Source organism: Heterocephalus glaber, unplaced genomic scaffold (genome assembly GCF_053883595.1).
Source record: "Heterocephalus glaber isolate CG9 unplaced genomic scaffold, H.glaber_assembly_v1.0 deba00001472, whole genome shotgun sequence".
NCBI lineage: Eukaryota > Metazoa > Chordata > Mammalia > Rodentia > Bathyergidae > Heterocephalus > Heterocephalus glaber.
This window is the reverse complement of record NW_028258315.1, coordinates 32,187,609-32,209,562: the sequence shown is the minus strand read 5'-3', so window position 1 is coordinate 32,209,562 and position 21,954 is coordinate 32,187,609. Positions and strand designations below refer to the sequence as shown.

The window sequence follows — 21,954 nt, the reverse complement described above, 5'->3', positions numbered from 1 at the left end:
ATCTACACCCAGGTAAGAATGAACCACAAGCATCTGCAGAATCCAAGGTCAACCTAGGACAGTGCACCCCAAAAATCTCCATGTCATGAATGGAAGTGTAGTACAATGAACCTCTTCATTCATCATGGTTGGATATACCTGTGAGTACATATTATTATAAAGAAAATATAATCATGTGTGTGTGTGTGTGTATATATATATATATATATATATATACACACACTTTTTTGGCAATGTCTGGGATTGAACGCAGGACCTTGTGCTTGTAAGGCAGGTGCAGCGCCACTGAGCTAAATCCCTGGCCCAACAATCATGTTTTAACATGCTTGTTGAATTCATCTAAAATTCACTCAAGCAAATCCAATTATGTATATGAGAAACAGGAAGAATTAAAAACTTAGGGTAACCGCCAAAAATGATCCTGCAGGAGTCATTTAACTGACACTTAATAATCATTAAATAAATGTGTAATTTTGGAAACATACTTCTATGACTTTACATACATAACCTGAAATTTAATTATCTCAGCCTTGTCTTTTGTTGAGTCATGTGAGTTTAATATTTTGTGAAAATATTATGGAAGTGTTCAGGGAAAAACACTAAAGTCCAGCACAAAGTTACATAATGTAAATACATGTTAATAGCTATATACTCTAAGAGTATTCTAGTTACTTTAATATTATCAAGTATAGTGATAAATTGCCCAGCAAAGAAGAACTTATTAGCATGTGTAGAACCTGAGAGTAAACAAAAAGAAAATTAAAAGAATACATTAGATAATATTCTTATGTTATATAACCCATCAAGGCAGGAGTGGAAGTTCAGATAACATAAAGCAGGAATTAAGGCAGTGCTTATTATTACTGTGGTAGTATGTCTAAACATGGCTAAAGGTGGTACAAAGTTAAAAATATATTACTCAGTTCACTTAAGTGGTAAAATTTCTGGGATGACAGTAGGCATTTTATTTCTTAATGTTCAGGGTAAAGTAACCATTCCTGCAAATACTGTCACAGAGGCCGAATAGCAGGCCACTCTGTGAGCCACACATGTTGAATCCCCTCGCTCTAGTGGTTTTGTTAAATGGACTTCATGAAAAAGAGGTTTGTCTCTGTGTTACACATATTTTAACTAAGCCAGAGGATCACTTCTGTAAAAATATAACTTTTGGATTGAGGATGTTTCACGTATTATTGTTTCAGAAATGCTTGAGCAAAGGGAGTTAATGAGAAAACAAAATACATAGCCATCTTTGTAGTGTTAAATAGCAGACAACTGAAAAATATCATTTGGGGTTTTGATATCAATACATTGTTCTTCTGTAATATAATTTTTCTTGATCTCAGAAAACTAGCTCAAAAATATCTCTAATAAAAAAGGAAGTTTAACCAACAAAAATGAAGACACTTCAAATAGTAATCTAGTGAAAGATAAAATCTATCCAAAACATGTTATAAGCCCTAATAAAAAAATGACATATTCATAATACACTTAAAATCAATTGTAACCTGTCAATATTTTGTTAAAAGGATTTAGAATTAGGTCTATAATCCTAGTATCTCAAACATGTTATGTCATAACAAAAAAATGACATATTCATAATACATTTAAAATAAATTGTAACCTGTACATATTTTGTTAAAGGTATTTAGAATCAGGTCTATAATCCTAATTATCTGTATAATTTTAGAAAGGTTCTATAAAAGACAGTAAAACAAAGGTCTTAATCTCCTAAAATGCTTTATTTATACATTATAATAATAATTATACACTTGGAATTTTTATTTACTAGATACTAAGTACTTCAAAACTTCATTCTTTATAATGAATATGCTGAACATACACTTTTTTGGCCTTTAGTTAACAAATTAATATTGTCTTTTAAAAATATTTGTGCATTTTTAAGGCAAGCGTGATTGAATAACACAAAGTCTGACCTGCTCAAGATGAAAAAGCACATTTGCTATATCCAGTACTCTTTCTACTGTCCTCTCTGGGTCTGAGGTATCTTCTGTTCTATTTGGCAAGTCTTTGTAAAGGGCCATTTGCCATCGAATAGCAGGATCCTCTAACTGCAGAAACAAGAAAAAATATGTATAAAATACAAAACAACAACTGAAAGAGAGAAGGGCTCATCTACTATTATTTATCAAGCACAGGACAATGCTGAAACATTGAGGTTATGTAGGATAAGTCCAGAGATCTAACGCCCAGCACGATAACCACAAAAATACTGCACAGTATTTCAGAAACTTGGTGGAGGTAGATTTCAGGTGCTCTTAGCAAATTACAGAAAAGGATAAATATGTGAGGAAATGGATATGGTAATTTGCTTGACTACAGTAATCATTTCACTATGTATATCAAAACATGCTGTATACCTTAAATACATATAACTAAAGAAAAAAAAACACTACACAGATAGAGCCCTTGTAGTCCTGTAATTCATCACCTAGTGGGGAAGAAAGATTTTAGATGAATATCTGCAATTGTAATGAGGGTTAGAAATATAAGACATACCAGATATAACCTATTTTGTGGGTATCTGGGAATATTTCCCTAAACAAGTGAAGTTGTAACAGGGGCTTAAGGATGAGTTGGAGATAGACCAAGGAAGGGATGAAGCAACCTTTCCTCTTTCTCTTCATTTACATTCTAATTGTTGAAGACTCATGTTTAATTTTACAAGCAATGAACAGGATCACATTTACAAGGTATGATCATGATCAAAATATATGGTGAATATTTTTTAAAAGTTACTACAGTAAGACACATTGCCATTAATCCCCTCCACCCACCCAGCCACACACACTTTGGAAAGATCCCATCATCTTTGCAACTTTCTAAAGTAGTTCTAGAAATCCTCTTTCCTGAGTGCCTTCATGAGGTGTGATTAAAAATTAATGGTGAATGCTGCTGTTGAGTGCTATTCGGTGTAAAGTCAGACTATTACAGTATGTCCTCATTCACTTTATTCGCCGGATCTGACACCATGTGACTTCTGACTCTTTCCCAGTCAAAATGACCATGAGAAGCAAATGTTTTGAATCAAATCAGGACGTCAAGGCAGCTACAATAGCACAATTAAAGACACTCATGAAAGAGGACTTCCACAATTGCTTTAAATTGGCAAGAATGACGGGATAAGTGTGCTCAAAGTAAGGGGAGTATTTTGAGAGGGATTAATTGCAATACATTTTTACCATAATAGGTTTTTAAAATTTAAACATTCACCATATAATTTAATCACAGTTCATAGCTCTAAATACAGGGAGTATAAAACAGAGGTTAGTCTTACTGGATAAATAATATAATCAATGGAGGTTTATAAAAACTATACTCAACATTAAGGAGTCTATGTATTTTAATTGTCAATACTGTCAAATTTCCTAAGTGAAAGTTATAACTGAAGTCTTCATGTTTTTTGGACAGGTTTATTATAAATCACAAAAAGTGTACATCATAGTACAAAGAAATAAAAAAGAAAAGTTTGTCATTAAAAATAGAAATAAAAAGAATAGTTTGTCATTAAAAATAGGAAAAACAGTCTCCTCTTTCTCTTCTACTTTGGATTTTCCATTAAAAAGGAGAGACTAAGTATTGTAAAGCAGAAACAAATGGGCAACATTTAAAACTTGCAAAGTCCTAGCCTAAGAAAGGATAGTTTGAAATGTTAAAAGTAATTTTAATCTAGAGGCAAACCTACAGATAGTTTTGTACATGCATGACTAGAAAATACCATGTGTCCCTTGATAAAATGCTTTCCTCCCTACAGTTTTTTCAGTTGAGGACTATGCTTGGTACTTTTGGATTTTGATCGACATTATGACTTGAATTTAATAAATAAGTATATTTCATGGAGTGAAATGTTTATTTTTTCAATATAAAATTATTCCTCTGGCCTCACAATTACTGGCCCTACAACTTCAAGGCAATGTATTCAAAAGGTGCTAGAAACAAAAAATACATAAATATTTTTTGGAAGCTTGTATATATCCATTATAAATGTGCCTTTTTCCTAGCATTGGAAAGTATACACTAAAACATGAAAATAAATATGTACTCACTACCTGTATATTTTCAGGTCTCATTCATTTGGAACTGAAATGTTGACTAGAAATGCTTCCAGATAAGCACCAACCCCTTCTTTAGAGTCACAAAACAGTCCCTACCTCCACCTCAGTGGTGGTACTAGACCAGCATTCCTCCAACTGTGGTCTGAGTTCCTCTGGAAGCTTTCAGAATACATGATGTCCTCAAACACCCAGGGGTGCCAAAATAGGGCTCTCAGGAAAGGCAAGAAAAGCCTGTAGTATGAATTCTTCACTTGAGATCTATTTAGAGGTTTTATGACTAGTTTTTATAAAATTCAATATCTTTTTTTCTGTATGAAAAGAGATCATATTCTAATAGGCATTAATCTCCTACTCTGCAAAAGTTATTAAATGGTAAATATGACTGAGTGTGTACCAAATGGAACTTGATGTGTGTTCACCTGGAATTTATTCTCAAATTTGTGTGTGCTGTGAATATGTAACATAAAAAGGCATGTTTCTCCAAAGTGCTAAAAGAAGAACATGGCAGAGATCCCTGGAAAGAGACATTTTGATACATTAAAGGCATAAATTATATTGTTGTTACTACTGTTTGATATTTAGACATTTTCATAATTTAAAAATATTCCTCAGAAGGAACACCAGAATAAAAACAAACAGATTGAATCAAAATTACACAATTTTCAAATGGCATAATAAGTTTGGTAAACAGATGAATAATTACTCACTGGAATGAAAAAAATTTATAAAAACTACTTCTAATTCTTCTATCTGCCATTATAAAGTACACATTATATTGGTTTCTCTCCATGTTTTCCTTCTAAATGAATATTCCTATAATTAAACTATTTATTCTTTTGGCAGAAATTCTGAGTATTTTCTAAACACTAATTTCTGACTATTACATGTGAAATTTCAATTTCTTAAGGCTATTTCTATGTTCAAAAAACTTCAAACCTCAGCAATACAAACTCTATATCTAATCTTTGTTTCAATTGGCACACATTTTTTTCAAAATCTGACAATTTCTGATGATCTACTTTAAGAATATATCATTTATAAGAGTGGTGGGGGTGAAGAGAGGGCAAGGGAATGGGGAAAAAATAAGAGCCAAGATACATCATGTAAAGGTACAAGATCCCAATGAGAAATGTAACTGTACTGTATACCTAAAATGTACCAATAAACTAAATGTAAAAATGAGAATATATCATTTATTACTGTAAGAGTTTTTAACACAAAAGGTTTGCAAGTAAGAGAACACCTGATTAAAATATTTCACCCCTTTAATTGCTAATGTAATTTTATTTTGGGTATCATTCTAAAGACAGATACTAAAAGCATTTTAGAATAAAATCTAGCTTACCTTGCCTTGTAAATGAATATTGCTGTGGATTATATCTCGAACTTCATCCTCAGTGTCTTTCTGTCAAGAAATACATATTACCTAAAAGAAGTCTTAGAGTGCATTAACTATCAACAGAACAACTCAAACATCCTTTGAAATAATGTCTGTCTAACATCTTGATCAAAATGTCAAGAATTTGGGGAAATTTCCTTCAGATAATTTTTTGGTATGGCTGTAGCTTAATTCAAGGCAACAGTTTACTTTAACTCCAGGGAAAGCCTATCATGACTCAGTAGAACCAAGTTCCCAATTCCTAGCAAGAAGGTAACAGAAGCATGTTCCCTTGGGCTCAGACAGAAGTGTATCCACAGCTTTCCCCAAAACACCCACAAAATAATGTTACCACTTTACACCTTCCTCCATGAATTAGCAATAGGAGATGGTGTATATCTGAGAATCAGATGTCAGACAACTGCCAACAGGGCTGTATCAGTGCAGCCCACTAAGCCAAAACCTCCCTTCCATTCACTCATTTTGGGATGTCAAATCTAGGATAAACAGAGAGGTGCTTCATTGATTCTTTGTGGAAACTGTGACAGAATATGTCTTCCAATTTGCACAAATATAAAATAGCAATTACAGTGGATAATTTGAAAGACTACATCTTTATCTGCATAGCTAAAAAGAAGAAAACCAGGGACAAAAAAGAATCTAGAAAATTTAAATCTTGATGCTCTCAGAGGAAAACATCTGCTGATGTAAAAGTGAACACCTTATTTCACTGTACCACCTTTAGTACAATGTATGATGCCTCTAATACTGAAAAATCACTTTTCACAAATTTGAATATAACTCTCATTAATTTTATATGAGTTCATATGAAATCCATTTTTTGTTTGGTTTTTCAATATGTCATGGAGGTGATTAAAATAACTTAGAAATGAAAACAGCCTTAAAAAAAAGCAGTCTTTAAATCCTATGGTTTGTGCAGAAAAACTGTTCACTGAAACATTTAATGCAAATGGAATGCTGACATAGAGCAGCAAGCCCACAGAATGGGAACACTAAGGCATCTGGAAGGTGGGTGATCACTGTTACTAGGATGAAAAGGAGACTTACCAGACTAAATCGATTTTTGGCCAGAGCAATGAGCTCCTGGTCCCCAGGGGCACAGATGTTCAACCCAATGGGCAGTAACCTCTTTAGTGCTGCTACAATCAGAGAAGTCTGCATAGAATAACGGTCTCCTTTGCGCTTCATTTTCTTCCTTTCCTGATCAGAGACAGCTGCCTGTGGAACAAATAGCAGGACTGAGACCTCCCCTGCTTTGGTCTCATTTGCAACTATGAGCCCTCTTGCTTATCATTTCATCCTCCTCATTTTCTGCTCCTATTTTTGAAAATCCTGCTGTTCTAAGAATATTTTTTCTCCTTCCTTCTTCATATCTTTTGCTAATTTAAGTCCTATTTTCATATTCCTAGGTTATTAAAATTCACTGGTAGGCGTTTTCAACTACTTTTTAGAAGGAAAAGGAATAATAAAATGTTAGGGAGGTGAAATATAAGGAACTATGTGATAATTTCAGGTATCATATGTTTTTTAATATTAATGCTTGAGAGAAAGAAATGTAAAGATAAATTTATATTTGTTCTGACAAATGCTTGCTTTTCATATATATATATATATATATATATATATATGAATATATACGAGAGATTTTTATATACCCATATAGATGTATGTGTGTAATACACACTAAACATACCATATCTAGTGTGATATATATATATATATGGTATAAATATAGTATAAAATAAAAATTTGTATGCACTCTGCAAATTTGACTCCTAGAGCCTCAATTCTTTTTCTGCAGAAATAGAAGTGATAAGCCTATCAGTGATTCATGAATATTCAGGAGTATCTGAATGACCAGGTTACAACCAAATATTGCCATGATACACTTCAGAGCTCTTTTGTGATTCCTGTTGAAATGCCACAGGATTACTTCAAATGACAGCTTAATTTTCACTGGATAATAAGTATTCTTTCTATTATGAGGGCATAGACTAATATCAGAATAAAAATAATTGTCCCATATTCATTTCTCTGTGTGTGCTGAATTTCTTTGCAAAAATAATTCAAACTTGAAACAAATTTTTATGATAATAACATGCTGTAATAAACTTGGGCTCTTGAGAAAAACAAAGGATAATTTAATACACGAATGATTTGCTTTACTCAAAATAAGGCAAAATATATCACACTATCATACTGTGAAAAGTTTTTAGCACAGCAAAAGTAGTGAAATGATTCATCATACAGTAAGGATGAGTACAATTAATGGCGTTAGCAGAGGCTGGTTTATTTTGCTCGAATACTACTCTATTTTGCATCTTAAACTACTGGGCAACAAACTTTGTGTGTTACCTCGTGGAATATATTTATCTTTCTCTGTGTGTGAATATATTTATCTTTATTAATTAGTACAAATTCATATGACTTTGGCATGAATTTAAAGTGCTTGGAAGGGAAGTTTCTCCTCTTCCAACATGAAGGACAGAGACAACAAGAGTCTAGAAGCAAAGTTACCACTCGTGAATGAGAACCTAGAATTCATCCATGTAGTTCTTAAATAATGCAGCTAATTGTTTTGAGAGCCATAGTTCTGGCATATTTAAATATATATGTTATCACTCTTGAAGACCATGCAATACTCTGCCTAGGAGTTATATGCATCTTATACTGCCTAGCAGTTTTGTGAGTGTGGCATGTGGAAGTGTGTGTACATGTGCATGTGTGTGCTTTTGTAAAGCATGTCATTATAACATTTTGACATCTTGGGGCCTTGCAGTCTCTGGAAATATGGCCCTTCCTAGGGCAGGAGATTCATAGAGCAATAAATGACTCCCAGTCAGCTCTCCTGTATGTACAAACCTACGTATATGAGCCTACCTCTCTTCCACCTTTTTATCAGGCGCTTACATTCTGGGTCACTCCCCATCTACTCTCATCTCCCCAGGGCCAAGAACCAAACCACCATAGATGCCTGTGTACAGATATTCAAATTAGCCAATCCTAACCCTGCATACCCTGTCTCACCATGGAAAGCATACTAAGGGTCTTGCTTACATCTTCCTTGGTACATCGTGTATGATACCTCTACAGTGTTTGCTCTGTTTCTAGGCTCTGTGAGTAAAAAGTTCTTCCTTCATGCCACTCATTTCTGCATCTGTACATCTTACCCAGTAATACCTGATTCAAATGAATCCTAGTAACCCTTATAATGGTATTCATGTTTTTAATCAGTAAGTAACATTATCAAACCCATCACTCCATGAAACAACAGAGAAATATATTAGAATAATACCTTGGACATCTTTGACTTGGTATCAGTAATAAGGAAAGACATATTGTTGATTTCATTCTGCACAACAAAGTTCTGCTCTTCTCTTTTGAAATTCTAAGAAGTTGCAAAGGAAATGTCAGTTAAAAGCCCTTAGATAACAAGTCCATATAACTAGAGGTTATACAGGTGCCAAAAGTCTCTTCAAGAACAAGTATTAATTTGATATTTAAGACATATGAAGAAAGGGAACAGATACTTGTTGACTATTTCATGAGGTTGCTTGGCTAAGGAGTAAACATTCCAAGAACTGCAAACAAATACGTATATTTCAAAGATGAGACACTTTGGAAAGTTTAAATCACAGAGCTACCAACTACCAAGTGATAGAATGAGTGCTGAAGCCCCCATTAGGCTGATTAATGGGATCAATTTAAAGACGAATTGACCATGACATTCTTTATTACGTTTTCAAAATAAAAATGAATAAAGTAATGTTATGATTTTTAAAAGCAGATAAAATATATGTCAGAATAGAAAGAGTTGTGCATGTGCTGGGCTAAACATAGCCTTTCCAAAGATACCTAAAACTATGATGTGGTTGCTAGTGATTCTGAGGTCTAGTGCTCACTTTGGCAGCACATATACTAAAATTGGAATAATTCTGAGGTCTATATATCTGACACACGTAAATATTTGGGGAAGAATATAACCCATATTATGAGGTTTGTGTTTTAAATATGTAAATGAAATTCAAAAGTATATATTCAGATTTTTTTCTTATTCTTCAAAGTATTAGATATTCATCTAAAAACATACTGATTATAATACATATATTGTTCCAAAATTTTGTCTTGCATATATATTTAAAGAAGCTCCTTTGGTATTTTAGTTACTGATACAGTAGGATATTATTAATTTTATAAGGAGAAATATGCACTTTTAGTATTCTTAGGTAATTTATTCTTGGGCTCCTCCTACTTGTCCATTAGGAAGTATAGATGGAGATCTTAACAGAGTATTTGTTTTATTTTATTTTAAAGGCAAATGATTGCCAATTCAGAGTGGTTCTTTCACAGCTGAAGATGGATTGATTTTTCTAGATTTTTAAATTTTATTTAAAAAACTCTGAGTGATCTAGCACATCACTTTAAGATGAATTATGTAGAATAAGAAATCATTTGCTTTTACTTAGAGGAAAACAGAGGATCTAAAATAATTTCCTATCACATTACAGATGATAAATCTCAGTGTGAAAATACAAATGTACATGGTTAAAGCCATTTTATATATTCTAAGTCATGTTTTATGTTTTTAATATAATTATTAAGTTTGACAGACTCCTTAGATGTAGTTAATAAAAACTTATTATTCTATTATTAAATATAAAGTTTTTTAAAATTATGTAGTGAAAGTGATTTAACTTGTAAAACAATCTGATAACATAAATTAGGACAATCCCTTAGATGGTGAAACTAAGGATGAAGTTCTTATTTTTAGTTTCACATATTCCCCCTGCCCACAAAGTGATAGAATTATAGTTGATACAAAAACTGTAAGCTCTTAAAATAATTTGGGACAAGGATAAATACCCATGTTTATGTGTATTCTGCCAGTTACTACAAATGACTCATAGAATACCCTAAAATTCTTCCTATAATTAAAACCTTTTCGGATTTAGAAAATACAGTTCTACTTATACAAAGTAGTGAAAATTCACTGAAGATGTACTCTAGAAATTTTTATAAAGGAGATTCCTAGCAGAGACTTTACTTTAAAAGCCAACTGATTCTAAAATATGAGCCAAATCAGATTCCTACAGAAATGAGTGTGTGATGATGAAATAAATTTACACATTAAACCAGTATATTCAAATTGAGACATGAGAACTGCTGGGTTAGGCACTGAAATGCCAAAGGATAGGGAAAGCTAGAGTGTAAAAAAGGCATAGCTCTGAGTAATGCCAATATCACTCTAAGATTTAGGGACAAACCTTAAAAATGCTTATGCAATGAAATTAAAAATCTCTGTGATATCTGTTCATTGACTGATTGATTGCCATATTGGGGATTGAACCCAGAGCCTCACTAATGCCAGGCAAATGCTCTCCGACTTGAGTTACACTACCAACCCTTTTTTTTTTTTTCAAGACAGGGTCTCCCTAAATTGCCAAGGCGAGACTCAAATTTGTAGTCATCCTGCCTCAGCCTCTGAAGTAGCTGGGATTACAGGCATGGGCCACTATGCCCAGCCCTTTGTGATTTTTAAAAGATAAATTACAAATTCAAGACAAGGTTTATATTTTCTGAAAATCCCCAAGAGCACCTACCCTCTCTCTTCAGCAGACAAATTTGAGAAAGTTTACAGATAGTTTTACAGATAGTTTAGCAAGGGAGCTGGACACCTGGCTCCTGTTTACAAAACCTTTACATCAGTCAAACACAGACATCATCTATCAATATCCTCTTACATGAGATTTTGACCAGTAGATGAAGACTTCAGCCACCATGCGGAACAGTTCCTCAGCTTCAGGATTAGGTTCTTTCAGCCACTTTGCCCTGGATTGCAAAGTAAGAAAGAAATCTCACTCCCTAAAGCTAATAAATTTTTAAAAATCTTCTTCTCTCCCTAAATTAGAAACTCATAATTGCTTCAAAGTACAGCTATAACATTTTAAAACCTGTAGATACTGTAACTGTCCAAGAGCTAACTTTCATATGTGAAATACTTCAGAATGTGCTTTCTAATTTGGAGGTGCTTGGTGAAAATTAATTTACCTATGAGCATCTCATTGTATTATAGCCGTAAACAAGATTATGGCCAAGTAGCCAGTGAAGAATGAAACAATTCAGTAGGAACACATAAGCCAAGGAAAGTAAAAATGAACAAGGGAAATTCACTATTTCTGAACATTATACCTGTTATAGTCCACGAATCGAATCAAGAGAGGGTAGAAGGCATAGAGATCTCTGGCTAATGTGGTGAACTCATCTAGAATAAGCAGCTCAGCCTCAGACATGTCCCCTCTGGCCTCGGCTTTCAGGTGGTCTTCCTCAGCTACCACCGTGGCTGCTTTTTTCTTGAGTTTCTCCATTAAAGGCAAAAAATGAGTTTTCAAGAGCTGAGGTTTCACTTTATTGATGATAGGCTGGGAAAACACTGTTTGAAGATGGACATTAGAATTCTGCTCAATAAAAACATCATTAAAAGTGGGAGAGGTTGTAATGCCAATTCAAATGCAATTAATTAAACTTGCCTCTCCCCCAGTGCCTGATTTCCTTAAGGACAAAACCTACATCCTGCTATTTTTCTGGACCAAAACCTAAATGCATAGTTGCTCTTCAAAAATGGTTGCTGAAATGAATTCAGTGTGCATATATGATGATTAAGCTTGATTGCATCAACTTGATTGGTTCAGGATCTGCCCAAGGGATTAGGAAATACATTCTGTATGTGTCTGGGTGAGTCACAGTGGCATGACTTTAGGTATTGTTCCAGTCCCTCACCCCTTCCTCTCTGGAACTGTCCCCCGCTATACTTCCTGGGTACCATGAACTAAGCATCTTTAGTCTGCCACCCCCTTTTCTGATGATGTCTCTCCTTTGCAGCCTGCATTCTACTGTCTGAATTCCCTTGAACCACAAGCCAAATTAAATCTGTCTGCCTTTAAATCGTAGGTATCATGTATTGTGTCCCGGCAATGGAAAATCTAAAAGATTGATAGCTAATTTGAAATTTTAAAGAAAGACTTTTATTCACCTTGGGAATCAACTATTTACACACAAAGAAATAAAAGTGTTCCCAGCCCTTTCTTTAGAGAGACACACTCTCTGCTGTGCAATCAATGAGAATACAAAGCTTTTGCACTTCTCCCCATTCTCAGCCTATAGAATACTGCTCTTTTCTCTAGTAATGGTTGTAGTGGTTAATGATAGTTCTAATGATATGTATAGGCCAATGTCAAAACAGATTTTCCCTCTAAAAGTAACATATAAACATTGGGGAAAGGTACAAAACAGAACTAAGTTAAAAATCAACCATAACCATTTATCCAAACTAGTAAGGCACTGGTGTATTTCTTTGGAGTTTTCATCAATAGATAAATTCATAAACATTTATATTATACACATATCATTCTCAACTCATTATTTAAGAAAAAAATCTCTTTACTCTCCATGATATAAGCATTTCTAAAGGTTTACTGAAACCTATATCCTTAAAGATGGCACAATGTTCTGTTATGAGAATGTACATAAACTTTTAAACTACATTCTAATTGTTGAGTATTTGAATTGCGTACATTTTTTCGATATTTGTAGGTAGCCTTAACTGTGAATATTTCACTTTATCTTTTGATTGCTCTTCCTGCACTGCACAGGACAGACTGATGGACAAGGTTGCCTAAATATCCAGTTTTATTTTTGTCTCTATCTACACAGTCACTGTTTACTTATTTTATTAATCATTATCCATTGTTCTTATTGATTGATCTTACAAAGATTGTCAAAGAAAATATTTACTTAAAAGTAGTAACTATGTGGAAAGTTATCCAATGTTTGATTTTATCTACATTTTCTTAAACCAGCATGACAAAAACAGTGTTTTTTGAGTATAGAAGAAAATCTGAATGACAATGATGCAGGACAATTCCAAGCTTCTGTACTACCAATCATTTTGGAAATAAATCAGCTGTAGAGGGGTGCAGTTCTTTCCAAATCTTACCTGCCAACCGCTTCATCCAGGCTCCCTCATCAATCCCCAAGTTGTTGTATATGATCTTCAGGATGTTCCCCAGGAGTGTGTTCATGTGCTCCGAGTTCAGTGCTGTGCAGCACATCTCAGACCGCTCGGGATTGTTCTCAGGCCCATGTTCCCACCACCTAGACAGGTAGCTGCACAGCATAGGCAACACCACCTCCATTACGTGTGGCATCTGTGTGTAACGGATCCCAGACTCGGCCAGCTCCACGATTTCTTCCATGAGCTTCTCCAAAGATGGTATATTTGGGCACATGTCCTCCACATTTGGAGGCAGGTTGAGAGCTGCAGAACCACAGGCAGAAACAGATTATGTTCAAAGAAAGAACTAGCACAAGGTGGCGAGTCTCCACTGTGTACAACAGACACGGGCAACCAGTTCACTTTGGGGCTCAGAACTCAGCAGCACCTGCATGCCTTCAGCTGGCCTCTTCAACCTTTGCTAGTGGGATCTGTTTCAAAGGTTCTCTCTCCCAAGTTCCTACCTTATGGTCACCCCTGTGAGATCCCTGAGCAGTCGCTCCTCTACTTTATGGCAAACAAGAATAACCTGTGTCTCTTTCCCCAGTGCCCTCTCTCATGACCTACAAGCCATCTATATCTGGGCCCCCCCAGACCTCCATTTTCCAGTCTGTGAACTGGTCTTGAGCCCCGCTCTTGGTTCCTCCTATATTCCAGCCACCTTCTCCTCCCTAGGGGCCTTGCTCAGCCCTCTATTTTCAGCCCCTTCCCCCTGATGTCTCCTTCTCAGCAACCTCTACAGATACAAAGTTCTCCTGGGGCACATCTGACCACAATAATGATACTTCCACTTTTCACCATGCTTCTCCATCCTGCATCTCACTCACATTCAGTGGTATTTTACACCACGGACCAAATCCCTTTTTCTTGAAACACACTTCTTCCTTAACTCTTCAAAATTGTGCTCATCTTTCCTCTTTGATGAACTTTCAATTGGTTTTCCTTAGGATCTTTCCCAGGAGATTACTAAAACACAGATCTATTCATGTTACTCCCTTTGCAAAGCCTGTAAAAGGATGCCCTTTGCCATTGGCATAATCTCCACCCCTTCCCTACATGGGAAGGCTACTTACTCACTGGCCCACTTTCTGGTTGTGCACTCTTATCTTTGACTCTTTTCTCTTCTGAAAGCTATCTCCAGTCATTGTCAACATGCTTCAAACTTTTCCCGATGTACCAGTGTTTCAGCGTTCTAATTTCAAGACTCATCTTGAATGAGTGGTAGTCAGTTTTTCCAGGTGTTCTTTGCTAAAATTGCTTTTTTGTGACCCTAATATTCTTCATTCTGAATTATTTGCTATTCTTATTACTACTACTTTGGGCCAGGGTCTTGCTATGTTGACCTGGGCTGGTCTCAAACTTCTGGGCTCAAGCAAGCCTCCCACCTCAGTTTCTGAGACAGCTGGGACTGCAGGCACATGCCACCATGCCTAGCTTTTATTCTGCAATTCATCACACATGTTTACCAATCTTTCACCCTCTACTGGAACTAAAAACTCCCTAAAGAAAAGAATGATACATTATTCACTTTTAGAACACCTCCTTTACTTCCCAAAGTGTATATCACAAACCCGACTACTGATCAGTTGATTAAAAGGTGAATAAAATCATTAAATTTAATTCTTTTACTTTGTTATGCAAATTTTATGGAAACATATGCAGGTAAATTACTGCTTTGTATATTCCATTACTTGTCATAGGATAACAAATACTCTGAGTTCATAGTCAAAAATATTAACAGCTAGAAAAGTCTTTTTTTTTTTCCAGTTCCAGGGATCAAGCTCAGGACATTGCACTTGCGAGGCAGGTGCAGCACCACTGAGCTACATCCCTGGCTAGAAGTCTTAATAAGACTTCATGTTTATCTAGATGATTAATAATTTAACTCAACCTTTTTTTTTCAATTCCAAGTCTTGAATCTAGGGCCTTTGCATTGGGCCTTTTTAAATTTGAAGACAAGGTCTCATTAAGTTGCCCAGCTGGGTTCAAACTTGCATTCCTCCTATTCCAGCCTCTCAGAATGCTAAGATTACAGTTGTGCATCACCACTTTCAGTTTTCACCATTTTTTCACTAACTGCTCACAAATGTATTATAGAAATTATGTAGAAAATGTTATGCCCATTCAACATATTTTTTCATCTGTTATATGAAATCAGTACTATAAGTAAATTAAATAATAATTATTCAAGTCACTGAAAAGTACCTTATTTGATAGGCTCACTGTAAAATCAGTGTAACCAACCAACAGCGCTCACTAAAACATCAGTTACATAAAGAAGCTCATAGAGAGACACGCACTTACGAAGAGCAGGTAGATCTTGTTTATATTTTGAGAATTATTTTGGGTTATTAGAAAACAAACAAAATATCATCGACCTTATCAGACTTAGAGGAAATCCCACAAGAAAATCCTATGGTAGGGTATTTGTGCATAGTGTTCAGGGACTGAAGACTTTGCTTTTATGGATTTAAAGTGCAAGCTAGAATAGCCAGTTTCCAATTTACTTGTTCATTCAACTCAATTCAATTCCTAGTTAATAATTCCAGTTAGGTTCTCAAAGGCCAACTACTGAGATCATCAACTATGGCTATAAAAGCTTTACAATTAGGATAAGTTTTTTAAAAGGGCCTATCTACCAAGCAAAAATTCAGATTTTCCAAAATTAAACGCAATGTAATGCATGAGTAGATGTATGTAGATACCCATCCAGTATGCATGTAGACACATGGATCTGAGGGATACACATGCTTGGGCCAGGTACAAAGTAAAGTTGAGTTTGTTTCTCAGATTCATTTTTTAAGTTTTTTAAATAATAAAACACTTAGACAAACTATTAAAAATCATAGAATAAAGCTATTCTAAAAAGATAGATATGTTAGTCATGAAGGCTATGAATCATAAAGGGTACACATGTGATGAATTAGAATGCCACAACCCTTGCTGAACGACTGCAGGAGATGAATAAGAAATCAGACTGACTTTTTTCCCCACATTTGCTGATTATTTTGCCTTATTCTCAAGAATGAACATTTGTCTCTGGCTCATTAACTTAGAAGCAATTACATAAATTTTCTTTCAGAAACATTAGGGGGCTAGTATACAGCATTCTAAAAAATGTAACACCAAACAACACCACTTAACAACAAAGAGCAATGTTGTTAAATCATAAGGTGAAATAGGCCATTAAGAATTACTGCAGGAAAATACAGCAAATGCCATTAAGTTTTAGCTGTACGTATTTTCAAAATGTTACCTGTTCTCTCTCGTGAAGACTTAGTATTGTAGATGGAGTGAACATTATGTTTGTCAAGATGAGTTTCCAAAAATGCCACTGGAAAGGCACCAGCAAAGGCAGCCAGACATTCTCCTAATGCAGAGCGTTGTCTGCAAGTAGAAAATGCTTATTTTTGTCTCCCAAGGAATAACTGAAGAAGTTATTTTAAAATTGGCATGTTTGACCAGAAAAGGAACAATAATACTGTAATGCTACTCATAAAGTAATGGCTTAATCCAATTTCTATATTGTAAAACATCATATGAGTTCAAAAACAAAACATGCTCCTCTTAATAAAAGCTAAATTATCTGTTAGTGAAAAAGTTAGAAACAATACAGACCAAAATAACAAGATAAAACAAAATGAGAAAGTACTGGGTTTTTTTCCTCCTACAAATTTAAACATTTTCATCCCTCCCTTCTTTCCCTCTCTTTCTTCTTTTCTTTATTTAGGTGAATGAACTACTGAGGAAGAACTCTTGCTGGGTGACTAACTGGATTCACAAGTTTAAAAATGGAGCACAAATACTAACATACTAATATATTCTTTGCAAATGTACCACAGAAAAGTAATTTCAAGATAGCTATAGAAATGCTAAGACAAGATAGATACTAAATGCTATTGAAAATATTTAAAATTGATATATCATTTACAGCAGGAGGAGGCTGTTGAAGAAATCAGACTATGATCAATTGATCTGGGATATGATCCAAGGCTCTTCCTGCCATTGATATTAATTCCCTCTCTCCATTAGTAATCTGCTTAACCCAAGACTTTGCTGGCACATTAAGCTATATAAAATAATATGAAAACTATTTCAACATATTATAAACTCCTTTGAAGATTTTAATAAAAACCTTCTTAAAGTTGATATAATCAAGAAAACATTATTTAATTCTCATAGGATGCAGTTGTTAAATTTTTGAAGAATAATCATATGTCACTTAGCAATAGGGTTATGTTCTGAGAAATATATTAGGTGATTTTATGATTGTGCATATTTATTAGTTATGAGTTTTAAAAGTCACTCTCGAAAAAATACATTCCTGATTTCTTGGTTCTCTATACTGGTGCTTATTCATAGAAAAAATCATAACTTGACAGTATTGTATTCATCGGATTACTGTTTGTTAGGTTGTAGTTTCTCCCACCAGATATAAGATCCATGAGAGTGGGGAATATCATGTTCACTGGTGTGTCCCAAGACCTGGCATTTAATTAATACTTAATGAATGAACAGTAGGATTAAAAAGGTAAATATAATACAACTGAAAGCATGAAATATCTATAACAAATATTTGAATTTTACCTGCTAAAAGTGTACTATAAACTTTTTAAATCATAAAACTAAGGAGAAAGAACAACAAACAATTGATAAATTTGTTTACATAAAAATTCAAATTTCCCATGTCATAAAACACCATTTGTACATAGTGTTTTATATGTTAATAGTGCAAAGTATAAAAATGCTTTAATTTTTAAAACAGGAATATAATAGCCAAGAGATTAGCCATTTTAATGAACAAAATGGTTATTAAGACAAAACATTAATAGAAAAGTAACAGATGAGAAAAGATAATAAAATTAAGAAATACAAATAACAAAGTAAATATGAAAAACAGCAAGTAACTGGTAATTAGGAAAATATATTTAAAAATAAAAATAGGACCCCAGTTTTAACTATTATATTTGTAAATAGTAAAAAAAAATCATCAGAAATGAGAGAACGAGTACTTGATTATAAAAGTTGAGTGTAAACTGCATCAATTTTGTGAAAAGATTTTGAAGTATCATAATAATTTCTTATATGCACGCTTTTAATCTAGAATTCCAAATTCTGAGACATAGCTAAGGAAATAAGTATATATACATACAAGAATCTATGAACACAGTTCTAGCATTTTTTTATGTTAGTGAAAAAGAAAAAATATCCTACCTGTCAAAATAAAATGTCACTACAATAAATTTACTTCCTTGGTCTGAAGTATTTTATAAATACAAAAATCATATGAAAGTAGAATTTAATATAAAATATAGCTATAATTTAGAAAATATTCACAGAGAAATAAATTATCATTGTCCACTCATCTAAGTTTATGTTTCTATGTAATTGTCACCCTATTTCCATTATTGTAGCTTTAAGAGCTTTAATATTTGGTTGGTTGAAAACCCTTTCATTATTGTTTTACTTCCTTTCAACATTTTGCTGGCTAGTTTCATGGGCTTACTCTGAAACAAACTTGCAGATTATTTTGTCAATTTCAATAAAAAGCAAATTTCTTTTTGAAAATGTGGTGCTATTAATTATAGATTAATTTGGGAAGGCTTTACAAGATGAGATCAAAATATATGGAGAATATTTCAATTTTAAAAATTTATTATATTAAAAAGATACATTAACATTAATCCTTCTGAAAATATTCCCCTAACTTGAAACATATGTATTCCACTGTTCTTTCCACTTTCTGAAGCAGTTCTGGTGTCTTTTCGAGGTGAGAGGAAAAATATGGTGAAGGAGAATGTTGTTACTGAGTGCCATGCAACGGAAAGGCAGGCTTATAAAAACATTATGCTGTGTCCTCATCCCCCTTATTGACTGGATCTGGCATCATGTAGTTTCTGGCTCACCCCCAAAATCAAAATAACCATGAAAGGCAAACATTTTGAATCAATTCAGAATGAGGCAGCAACAACATTGCAATTAAATATACCCAGGAAAGGGGATGTCCAGAACTGCTTCAGAAAGTGACAAGAATATGGGATAAGTGTGTTTGAAATGAGGAGGAGTACTTTAAGGGAGACTAATGACAATGTGTTCTTTACTATAATACATTAAACATTCATCCAATAGTATTTTGATCACACCGACTACGCTATCATAATGTCTGCTTATTTTGTCTACCCTGGCTTTCTTCTCTGGTTTTCTGACATTTCTTATTGAAGTTGCCAGTGTTCTCTTACTTTAAATTCAATGCAGTGTCTGTTCTTACTTTCCCTGACTACAGCATTTGGTAATATCAGTCTAATTTCTCTAGAAACTTGAGAACATACAAAAATAAAACTGATTTTAAGAACTACTTTGTATTTCTGATCTACAATGAGAAACTGAACTAGCAGATTTTTTTCAGAAGATTCATAAGCACTCTGTTTCAACTTTAAGAACGGTTTTTATCATTATTGTTTTTACTTTTTTGAATAATGCCACTATCCTTTAACAATTTTATTTAGCTTAAATATTGCCTAATTACTATACTCTCAAAGAGCTTAAAGGTCTATCTGGTTTAGTTTAGAAGGATAAAGTTATAAAATGAAAAGTCTCGAAACATCTATTAACAGAAATTTAAATTTTCAAATTCTTACCTCTCCACATAAATACTCTTGCTGGTTCCCAAAGCATATAAGCTAGTCAGAATTCTATAACAAGACACCTGCACATCTTCCACTAAGGAAAAAGAGAATCTCACTTAAAGCAAAACCACTTATTATAACTCTCCTGAGAAAGATGAGGCTAAAAAATTCCTCATTAAAGACATTCTAATATTTTAACATTTGGAAAAAGCAAAATAAGAACAGATATGTAAAATTAAAAAAACATTTTTTTCTCAACATTCTTTTCTTTAGGGAGCTGAAAATATTCTAAAGAATATGCTGTGATGACCCAGAATATTCTCAGAAACAATTTCTTTGTAATTTTTCTCTAGGTATAAGCATAGGAGATTTAACCACAAGAATATCTTTATAAAATCACAAGAATATCTGCAAGGAGGGGGATCTAGGCAGATGTTGACTCTTGTTCTTAAGGCACGTGAGAACTGCATCGTTTGTCATAACTCTCAAATGCTAATGAGAATACTGGGTGGAGCAGTCTGTTAGTTCTTTCTCAAATGACTTGACTGTTAAGACATCAGTCATTTACTCTATTTATTAAAAGTAGAAAATGAAACAAAATCTTATAGATGATCTATTATCCAATAAAATACATTTACAATTCTAAGAAATCGAAGAACTTTGAATTTCTAATTTTAACTTAGCTACCCTTTCCTGGTGGATACATCACGACAGGAGTGAAGAAATAAGCCTTGACCTCAGACCTGTTTCTGAGTACACACTGTGCTGGGAGCAATGCTCCTACTGGTTAAACCAAAGTTTTCAAACTGGTATTTGTGGCAGGCCCTGAATAACAATTTTCACAGACTGTTGCCCACCACCTGAGGAAGCCACAACATGGAGGTGTGCCTAGGTGGGCCCCATGTTCAGACCAGCAGCAAACCAGGAACTTAGTCCAGCTCGTGTTTTATGTTTTCCACTTAATCTTGGGAAGTCTGTAGATACTTTTTGTAACTACAGAATTCCAGCTAAAATCGATTAAGTCCTCCATGAAAACTGACTAAAACCTAGGAACCAAAGGTAATTGAGTCCTCCTAGCAGTCCAATCATTTAGACACAGACTTTGTCTCAGTAGTCTGCATACTGGTTGGTAGTATAGCTCATGAAACAATTTAAAAATACTCAATGGGTCATGTCATATGGTCCAAACGCATTAGAAAATGTAACTGAAAGAAGCAAAGGAGAAATAGATTTTGGAACCCATACTTCAACAATGTAGAAGTTACTGTCTATAACCAGTGCTTTACCAGTCTTCTCAGTGGGCCCATGGGATTCAGAGATCTATCTCTATATAACTGGTTCCTATAATTCAAATGTCAAAGTATAATTTTGGGGGAAAAAAAGGCATTTTAATGTATAAGCAAGTTCTTGAATGACCCAGGTGTTGCTTTTACAATTATACTATCTCAAAAATGAAACTCTTAAGTAATAGATTTTACATACATATTAGATCTTCTCCAAACTGATGCTGGCCAATATGTTCAAATAAAGATGACAGCATTGGCAACAGTGCCACTGTAGTGTAATTGATAATCTGAGTAACTCCCCTGGGTTGGTTTCGGGTGTGGGTGAATTGGCCCTGTTTAAGGTTTTCCATAGTCTTCTCCAGATCCTCCGCAGCATTGTCCAGAAAAGCTCGGAGTGCACTTTTAACACTCTCCAGCCCAGTCTTCATCACAGTCCTGGAAAATTAATATGGGAGAGCTTGTACCTTCCAATGGTGCGAATGAAATGCAAATATGTGATCCTATGTTATGTTTATTT

At 34.2% G+C, this 21,954-nt stretch overlaps 1 protein-coding gene across 5 annotated transcripts in view; it reads right to left on the bottom strand.

Moving 5' to 3' along the window:
- Window positions 1-21,954, bottom strand: part of Ryr2 (ryanodine receptor 2) — a 676,288-nt gene that overhangs the window by 92,811 nt on the left and 561,523 nt on the right. For all 5 annotated transcript variants that reach the window (XM_087181253.1, XM_087181249.1, XM_087181250.1 and 2 more), the window contains 10 exons: window positions 21,634-21,872; window positions 20,164-20,245; window positions 16,782-16,912; window positions 13,469-13,789; window positions 11,665-11,905; window positions 11,217-11,304; window positions 8,771-8,863; window positions 6,523-6,693; window positions 5,422-5,481; window positions 1,938-2,072 (listed from right to left, as the gene is read on the bottom strand). In XM_087181253.1, coding sequence (XP_087037379.1) covers window positions 1,938-2,072; window positions 5,422-5,481; window positions 6,523-6,693; window positions 8,771-8,863; window positions 11,217-11,304; window positions 11,665-11,905; window positions 13,469-13,789; window positions 16,782-16,912; window positions 20,164-20,245; window positions 21,634-21,872 — 1,561 coding nt within the window. The remainder of the gene's footprint in view (window positions 1-1,937; window positions 2,073-5,421; window positions 5,482-6,522; window positions 6,694-8,770; window positions 8,864-11,216; window positions 11,305-11,664; window positions 11,906-13,468; window positions 13,790-16,781; window positions 16,913-20,163; window positions 20,246-21,633; window positions 21,873-21,954) is intronic.